General features: G+C 35.9%; 1 protein-coding gene across 7 annotated transcripts in view; it reads left to right on the top strand.

The window, feature by feature from the left end:
* LOC108748069 (putative aminopeptidase W07G4.4) overlaps positions 1–6,407 on the top strand; it is a 19,513-nt gene extending 13,106 nt beyond the window's left edge. For 6 of the 7 annotated variants that reach the window (XM_018486055.1, XM_018486057.1, XM_018486054.1 and 3 more), the window contains exons 5-9: positions 903–1,050; positions 2,501–2,847; positions 3,464–3,742; positions 4,289–4,528; positions 5,815–6,407. In XM_018486055.1, coding sequence (XP_018341557.1) covers positions 903–1,050; positions 2,501–2,847; positions 3,464–3,742; positions 4,289–4,528; positions 5,815–6,222 — 1,422 coding nt within the window. In that variant the 3' untranslated portion in view covers positions 6,223–6,407. Of the gene's footprint in view, positions 1–902; positions 1,051–2,500; positions 2,848–3,463; positions 3,743–4,288; positions 4,529–4,628; positions 5,198–5,814 lie in introns of those variants that run through there. The other variant, XM_018486060.1, reaches the window with a different exon arrangement.
* The last annotated feature ends 3,025 nt before the right edge of the window (positions 6,408–9,432 follow it).

Raw genomic sequence — 9,432 nt, 5'->3', positions numbered from 1 at the left:
TTGTAGAAAATAAACATTAATTAGCAATTTTATACAATGAATACGTTCTGTTTTAATATAAACAAACAAGCTTCGCATGTATTCCTGATTTTAGAAGCTAAATTTCTCGTCTGTACGAATACTTTTTGAGCATTCAAACAATACAATTTTTAATTTTCACTTATTTTTCAGCTGTTATTTTGTATAATTAACACACATCATTTTGGTATATATAATTTTAAGAAACATACAGTTTATTTTATTCTTTACAAATAATTATTCTTTATAAATTATTAATTATCCAACAAGAAATGATCGTTAATTAAACGTCGAATCGACGTCAAATTGGTGTTAAAATCATCAAATTTATGTCGATTCGACATTAATTTGATGACTCATTTCTCGCTGGATAATATTTACTTTATAAAAATAAAATTAAAAAAAAATTTCTCTGTACGAATACTTTTTGTACTCACTGTATATATAATATAATATATCTCAGAATACTAGCACTTTTAAAGCAAAGAAAATTGAAGTTAGTATTTGCCGGATGTATAAATCAACTAAAAAATCTTTCAATCGATTTATGTGTAAATTCATAAAAGTTATAAGCTTCAGTTCTATTATCTATAAAATTCTCATTCAAGAAGATTATCATATTTTTCGTGTATCAACATTTTCTGTGCAGATGAATAAACTTCTCTTTTTTTATTAGATTATGTAAAAAAATAATAATAATAAATAAATGGTATATAACTTGGTATAACAGATTTAAAATGGAAATAATATTATAGAATACTATAATATTTCAGCAAAAATAAAATATACTAAAAAGATAAAATTTTTTTTTTTTTTTTTTTTTTACTTGTTTGTCGTATTTAAAAAATTTATAATCTTCGACCGACAATTTGATATTTTCACAGCCTTTAGAAGTGCGTGAGATAGGTCCGGATCGATGTTACAAAGCGTGTCAGCTCGGAGTGTGGAGTCCGATTTGCAGTAAGAAGCTTCAGGGTATCGTGAAACTCGCCTCGGCGCTCGAGAGTGGCAGATACGTCGCAAGGGACATCGGTAAGTCCTGTTCTATCCCAGGCGTACACGACTCGCGATAGTTTATCGAGGGAGCAAAGCAGGTTTTCCTATCAGTGTGAGAGAAGAGGAGGAGAAGAGGAAGAGAACTTCCGTCGCGAGTTTCCTCTTCTCGCGGAAGAAATAAGCTTCGGCGGGGAAAATCGCCCGCGGCTTCCTACATGTCCGAGAAAGGTCTTTTGGATCCCGGTTAATCGAGCACAACTCGTCGCTCTTCGCGTTCCGACTGAACTTGAAGTAACGGAATAGCCCTCGGGAATTATCGAGTTTAAAGTTTAAGTAGCCAGCGATTTAGAGAGTTTAAGTGTTCATTTTTAATGTTATGTTTCGTGAACAACGTAGCAGGAAAGTATGGAGCTCATTCCCTGTGGCAGTTAACAACAATTGGCGTTTCTACAATATTTGCCATAGCGTTTCAAGGATTTATCCTTTAGCATTTATATGCTTTATTAAGTATACGGCTTTTATACATAAACTTCCATTTCCGCTCAGTTAGCTTGGATAGAACGTATACTATTCGCTTGCTCGTAGAGCAAAACGAGAAAAGTGAATAACGTAATTTTGTAAAGTAAATTTTGATGACCTAGCCATTGCCGCAAGCTCAGTTGAGACTGAATTATTTGCATGTGCCAGAGCGAAAGATAAACAGTAAGCGCACATTTTTCAATATAACTAATCAATATAAATATAGAAAAGATATTTGCAATTAGCAACTTGAGATCTGTAACGCATTTTTTTGTGATGATTTATTCCAAGATATATTAATTTCAACTAAAATTACAATAATAAAGTTTTTTATAATATAATTGCAATATCGACAATGCATTTTATGAGTATTAAAATTTTTCATTTCACACATCTCGCTCGAACAAGGATAATAAAAAAAAGATACAAATAATTAAATAACATAATTTTGCACTGAGCTTATCAAGTGATGGAAATGAATGCTGATGAAAAATATCGTATTTGTTTGAAAATAATTAGCTGAAATATGGTCTTTATATAAAAGAAAAGAGTTCAATCTGTTCGGTTTAGTATTTCAGTTTTATATTTCAATATATTAAACGAACAAATGCGAAGCTTATTCGCAACAGAGAATTGTATGTATGCATGCACAGATTTGGATTGATTAAAATAAATTATTAATAAAATAAAACTCAAATGCAAAAGGCAAATAATTAATTTTTACAAAAAAAAATGCATAAAATAAAAATAGAAATTACAAAAACATATCGCAAATTTTTGTCTTTATCGAATGAATTTTATAAGATAGTAAAATATAATCGCGAAATAAGAAAATAATATCTTCTATCCAATTATTTAGTTATAAATAAAAAAACGAAATCTATCAATTAATTTACGTATTTATTTAATCTATATCTATTTATATCCTATTAATAGTGAGTGGCGCTTTTATTTTGTGTTAAACTAGGTGGTGCAGACCCCGAAAGAATGACTCCCCTGAGAGTGGAGGAATACCTGGCGGAGCTGTTTTGCGGATCGAATGTCACGATGCAAGTGATATCCGATCAGGATACGCTACTTCAGGAATACCCACTATTCGCTTGTGTAAATCGTGCTGCCTCAGTAATACCGCGTCACGCCGGTAGAATTATATTTTTGACTTATGAGCCGCCCGCTTGCGTCTTGGAGACGATCTTGATCGTGGGGAAAGGTGTCACTTATGACACCGGTGGCGCCGACATCAAGTGCCAGGGCATCATGGCTGGCATGTCGAGGGACAAATGTGGTGCGGCCGCTTGTGCCGGATTCATGCAGGTGCTGTGTAATATATCGTCGAGCATTATACGTCGTACTGAAACGATCTCGTTTCACCTCGCTTCTATTAATAATATGTTGTTTTAATCAGCTTCGGTTTTAATCGGCCATAATAAAAGCTGGTAGATTCTTGAGTGATCATCATATGCGAACCGTAATTCTATTTCTTATAGCATTACGGTGTAGAGTATTAATGATCTCGATGCAGGTTCCCTCCCCCCCTTCTCTCTCTCTCTCTCTCTCTCTCTCTCTCTCTATATATATATATATATATATCTATATAAATATATATAATGTGTATATATATATATATATATGTATACGTATATACATATTATACATACATACGTACACATATACATGTACATATATGTATATACATATATCACACCGAGCCTATTATTATATGCACTTATGATCGAGATAAAAGTTTTGAACTAATCAACGCTGTGTAAAAGATCAGGAATTATCATTTTGGACATATATATTTTTGCTAAATCAAGAGTTAAAATGAAACAAATAATGAAACAAAGTAATGCGTTTTTAAAATATTTAATTATACACAAATTATATTTCAAATTATATACGTCTAAGTAAGATCTGTTATATATCGTAGGTAGTAAATTTATTGCAACCACCAACAGTAAAGGTCGTCGTCGCTTTGTGCGTTGTAAGAAATAGCGTAGGCGAGAACTCTTACGTTTCTGATGAGGTAATCACGGCAAAATCCGGTGCAAGGGTACGCGTGGGCAACACGGATGCCGAGGGTAGAATGGCTATGGCCGATGCTCTCTATTATCTCAAAGAAATGGCCCTATGTTCTGTGAATCCGCATCTCTTCACAATAGCTACATTAACAGGCCACGCAGTATTAACTGCAGGTTTAGGATATACCGTAAGTACTGTAAAGTCATATTTGTGGTTATGCTTTTTAACCGCATTTTAGCGAATAACATAATGCATATAGCAATTCGAATTCCCATTACTTCGGATTCCTATTACTTTCGGATATAACATTACTTTAAATGAAAAGAACGAATAATCCCTATATAGTTGTGCTATCACCGCGTAATAATAACAAAACTAGACGTTAAAATCCAAGTGCGAACTGGCAGAAATGTATACAGACAGTTATGTTTGTTGATTCATTGACGAAAGCGTAATTGGACAGGGTTATAAACGATCTAGATATGGCATACAGTTTTCCTGTGTTATATTGAAACGATCTAGATGCAACGTGCAGTTTCCCTGTGTTATATATTGAATCCCGAGCGTATGACATATGATATGATTTTGTTATCAAAATTGCTTGCTAGACGTTAGCTATAATTCATCCTCTGAGGATGCTTTGTTGGTAAAAGATTCTCCGATAAAAGATCCATTTTATCATGTATCCATATTTTCGAAAATACAGAACTTACATTTATATTTATTGCTATAGATTGCTATGGATAATGCTGTGGCACGACTAGCTAGTAATGCAGAAAAGCTTCAAGCTTCCGGCGAAGCTGTTGGCGATCCATTCGAAATATCGCGAATACGTAGAGAGGACTTTCTTGCTCATCAAGGTCGTACGGAAGGTGACGATATTCTTCAAGCACTAAATCAACTTAGTTCGAAAATTCCGCGAGGCCATCAGGGACCAGCCGCTTTTCTAATTAAGGCTTCCGGATTAGACAAGGTGTTATGTTTGTTGTTATTATTGTTTAAGTTTAAGTTTTTATTTAAATTTAACGTGTTTCTAGATGTTATAACGTCGTTCAATAATTTATGACTTTTAGCATGGCAACGAGTCAGAGAAGCCATTAAAATATTGTCATCTGGACATAGCCGGCAGTGCCGGTGATTTTCCCGTACAACCAACCGGATCACCAATTTTAGCATTAGCCAAAATGTTTCTTTTTGATAAAATAGAGACCAAAGATCAGTAATGCTGATATAAGTTGTGATATTTTATGTATCATACATATCTTTATACATATTATATATCATACATATCCTTATGCCATATACCTAAAACAATTAATATTCATGACTGGCAAAGGACTTTGGATATTAACCGGAAATGCAAATAATAATTAATCATCTCTATAAATCCTTGAACCTCAGAGTTCTCATAAGCTATACAACACGGATTTACTTGGAACTCGATAAACTACATTACAGTTAGTATGTAGGTAAAGTAGCGGATTTGCCAATAGGCATTTATCTAAGAGGGCAAAATTTTAGAAGCGACAAATTTTTAAGATATCTTTTTAATATAAAATATTAAAATGAAAATAAATTTATTTTTTATTAAATCATATTTTTTATCAATAAAGGATAAATTTGTTACTCCATATCTACCACAACTCGCTGGCACATATAAAAGAGTACGGAGTGTCTTGCGTCATGACGCTTCGCTTGTCTTAGCGCTCGACACTACCGTGTCTCTAGAATTATTCATAATAATCCCTTTCTTTGTGTAATTTAACTTCTTACACTTCTAACTTACACTTCTTGTAATATTGTTATATTAAATATGAATAATGAATAATAACTATATAGGTAATATCATAGCTATTAAATTTGATTCTAATTCAATAATTAATAGTCATTCTCTCAAATCATGTTGCGAATAAGTACAAGATGAATTATTTGAAGATATTTTCAAATTTTTTTGAATTTTCAGTTATTTTGTATATATCAATCAAGATTATTCATTATCCACTTCATTCGCCTTAATTAAGTACAATGAATCCTTTATAGATGATCGAGTTAATACAGACATCGTGAGCAGACATTAATTGTGGATTAAGAAGCTTTTTCATTACCATTTCAAATTTTCGACGTTTCAAAATTTATTTAATCTCTCTCTCTCTCTCTCTCTCTCTCTCCCCCTCTCTCTCTCGCTTTCTCTCATTGTCTCTCCCCTTCCTCTTTCATTTCCCCTCTTTCTCTTCCTGACCAATTTTGTATCGATTGCAGCATGGAGTTTGTAGCTGTACCCCTTTAAAGTACACGCATATCGATTTATACGGACATCTACCTTATCCTCATTGCATCCCGTACTGTGGCAATCCCGTCTTAGCTATGTCCTACTGCTATCTGATCCAAGGAAAATGTCTGACACTGCGAAATGATCTTCCTTATGAAATGCAATACGTTTGCGAATTCGACTGCAAGCCCATCTGTACATCGCCTTGCCCGCCCTACAAAATTTCCTGTGATCCCCATGGCACTCCTTGTCCACCAATCACCGGATGTCCCACTTATTCAAATACAAAGTCCTGTGAGCGTCAATCGCAACCCTATCCATCTGCCCAACCTGCGTCGCTATGTCAACCTAATTCAGAAACGATGTACCAGGGAGTAATGTGTCAACCAAATGTCTAAAGAAACGAATTGAATCCGCGTGTATGACAATACGTCAAGTTACGAGATATTCATGTGATATGAAGATTTATGAGGACCATTCTTGTATGGCGAGTCGTTAATCTTGCCATCGATTGAAGTCTGTTTTTACTACTTTTATTCAATTTATTTTATAGTTCTATGTTTATTGGACATAATGTATACATTTGTGAGAATAAAAAATATATTACGCATAAAAATCACTTTCCCCCTTTCTTTGCAAAAATTATTTTGTTTAATTGAAAAAATATGAAGTAGTTTTAAAAAATTGCAGTTATATCGAATAATCGATAATAATCGTATAAGATATCTGCAGTCAATAAGTTCTCATGTATATTTGATATATCTGAAATCAGTGATCAGTGATAATGTATCCTCAGTTGGTACATCATACGTAGTCTCTATTATCAAAGTATGGTTATATTTTAAATAATGTGTTATAATTTTTTGTAATGTATAATGTGTTACATAATATTACGAAATATATTTATGTATTAATAAATACATATAAATTAATTTAACATTTACGCTAATCTTCATAAATGTATATTTTCTATTCGATTTTCGAATAGAAATGTATTTTACAGTACCTTTAATGGCAATCATTTTTAAAATTAGAGGAACATAATTATATGTAATTGCTTGATGTTGTTTTTATGATAAATTTCAATTTAATAATAGCGCATGTGCAATTAAAAATAATTCCTAATTTTTATATTTTGATTTTATTATCGACTATTCTGTGTGAATATGAATCATTATATATATTAATCATATTATTTGATGGTAATATATTGAACAATCAATATGAAAATAATTGTGTATACTCACATTATCAATTATAAATTTATGTTAAGTCAATCGTACTACAGCTATGGGGGGGGGGGAAGGGTATGTTGGAGAACAGAAATATAAAATAATTTCAAGAAGAGAGAGAGAGTATAATTAAAGCATATACTTTTTAAAGTCATGTTTTATCATTGCGTGTCTATCGATAGTTAAAACCATATTTGACAATCACTAAGTTGCTTTACAGGCTTAACGCTAGCAAAAGAATGCCGTGGAAGGAAAACTTAATTAACTACTACGTCCTTTCTTAATTAAGAAAAAATGTTTGGCGTATCTCGTAGAGATTACTGCGAACGAAGTAAACTTCCGTTTGCGTTACCATCACGTTTGCTTTCTCACGATCGAAAGCCTGATCTAAAACTAATCTTGGAATTTTTTGCTAGAACATTGATGTTAGACGAATGGATTGACAGAGTACAAATGCTTATCTACATATATAATTCTCATTAAATTATTAATTCAAATCTCTTCAAGTATTTATATAGAGGTACAAATTACAATAAATGTGATGTATGTAACAATTTGAAATTGAAATAAAAATTATTTAACGAAACACTTAAAGAACAGATAATTATTAGTTTTTATCATTTGTAAATAAGTTTAATATCAACTTTTGCTATTAATCCAAAATATTGCGTTTAATGCACATGATTGAGAAAATATCAGTTCAATTATTTTATCATCTGATTATTTATATTTTATGTCTCTAATATTAAATATCAATCATTTCGTATATATGAAATACGGACGTTAATCGCATACAAAATCGACGAAAACACGACAATCTCGAGTGACAGTGTCGGAGATACGGGGTAAAGCGGATAATACACAATTTACAGGCAGTAACGTAGTGACAAGAGAAGGCAGCATTATCAGTGCCGTGGTACATGTGAGTTGACATTGTTTGAAGAACCTGAAGGCGCGCGCGCACAAACACACACACACACACACACACACAACAAACAAATACACAGACGCACAAACACATGCACACACACACACACACACACACACACACACACACACACACACACACACACACACACACACCGCGAGTCGTCGGTTGCAAGAAGCGCGATGCGAGGTTCGCAAGGAGGTAACATACCGGACGAAGGGCGTAGAGGGGTGGAGGAAGAGAGTGAGAGAGGAGGGGGCGGTAGGGGGCAGTGTGGCGGGTTCGACGGCCGGCTGGTGGCCCAGTGACCGGGACCGGTTCCCTCCGCGGTTCCTCCTTCCGCCTTCCTTGCAAACGCACAACTGCATCATCTCGACTCACCTCGCTTCGTCTCCGTCACCGTCCCCCTCAACATCCCAAGCCTGCCGTTCTTCTCTTTCTCTCTCACCCTCCCTCTTTCCTCTCGTACACTATCTTACCCTTCCTCTGTCTTTCTTCAAGACCGTCTGCCAACCCTCCGCTCACCTCCTCCTCGATCCAACCCGATGCGCGCCTTCGCACTTGCGCCTCTCTCGTCTCCTCTCGTTCATTCGACCGACCGACCGACCGGCCGGGCGGCCGGTCGACCGTTTCTCTCTTTCTCTCTCGGTCTCCCTTCATCGTCATCATATCCCGCGCGTCTCCTCTCGTCTTTCGCACGAGAAAGAGTTGCGCCACACGCGCGAAACAGCCCACCGCCTTCTTCGTTCTTCGTTGATTCTCTCTCCGTGATGCCGATGCGATGCATTTCTCTCGCTTGCACTATTTTGCCACTCGCGCGCTCAACAGCGCGTCCATCTCATCCTCTCTTTCTCTCTTTCTCACCTCGCGAAGCAGAGGTCACGCCGCGTATTCGCTTCTTCATTCTTCCTCCTCCCTGTCCTCTTTCTCCCGGCTGCCTCATCGTCGTTTCGTCGTTTCGTTCTCTTCATTTTCTTTCTATCTCGTAGCTCGTACAATGATCGGGCTGGCGAATGCGGGTGGATATGCAATTATTTATCCCACACGACGTGGGCAGTCCGCGGATAGGAGGGACGGGAGGTTATCCAAAGATAAACGAACGAGTGCCGTTTCGGTTTCGAATGGGGGCCGTAGTGCATCGTACGTCGCGACATCGCGGGGGGATCTTTAAATTCAGGATGGGCCCTGATCTCTCGAACACCTCAGTCAAGGACTTGAAAGGAAAAGTAGTTCTATGCAGAAGAAAGAGAAGCAGAGAGAAAGATAGGGAGAAAGAACCAGAGGGAGAGAGATTGTGTGAAGGAAAGAGGAAGAGACGGAGGACGAGGAGAGGTGTCGGGAAGGGAAGGAAGTGAAAGTACGACGAAGGCCTGTGTTAGTTACCAGCGCATCCGAGATTTCGTCGTGCTACCGCCTTTCTTCCGTCTTCCTCTTCTTTCTACCTCCTC

The sequence above is a fragment of the Trachymyrmex septentrionalis genome, unplaced genomic scaffold (genome assembly GCF_001594115.1).
Source record: "Trachymyrmex septentrionalis isolate Tsep2-gDNA-1 unplaced genomic scaffold, Tsep1.0 scaffold21, whole genome shotgun sequence".
In the NCBI taxonomy this organism is placed as follows: domain Eukaryota; kingdom Metazoa; phylum Arthropoda; class Insecta; order Hymenoptera; family Formicidae; genus Trachymyrmex; species Trachymyrmex septentrionalis.
Note: the sequence above shows the minus strand (reverse complement) of the source record. Positions and strands in the feature narration are given on the sequence as shown.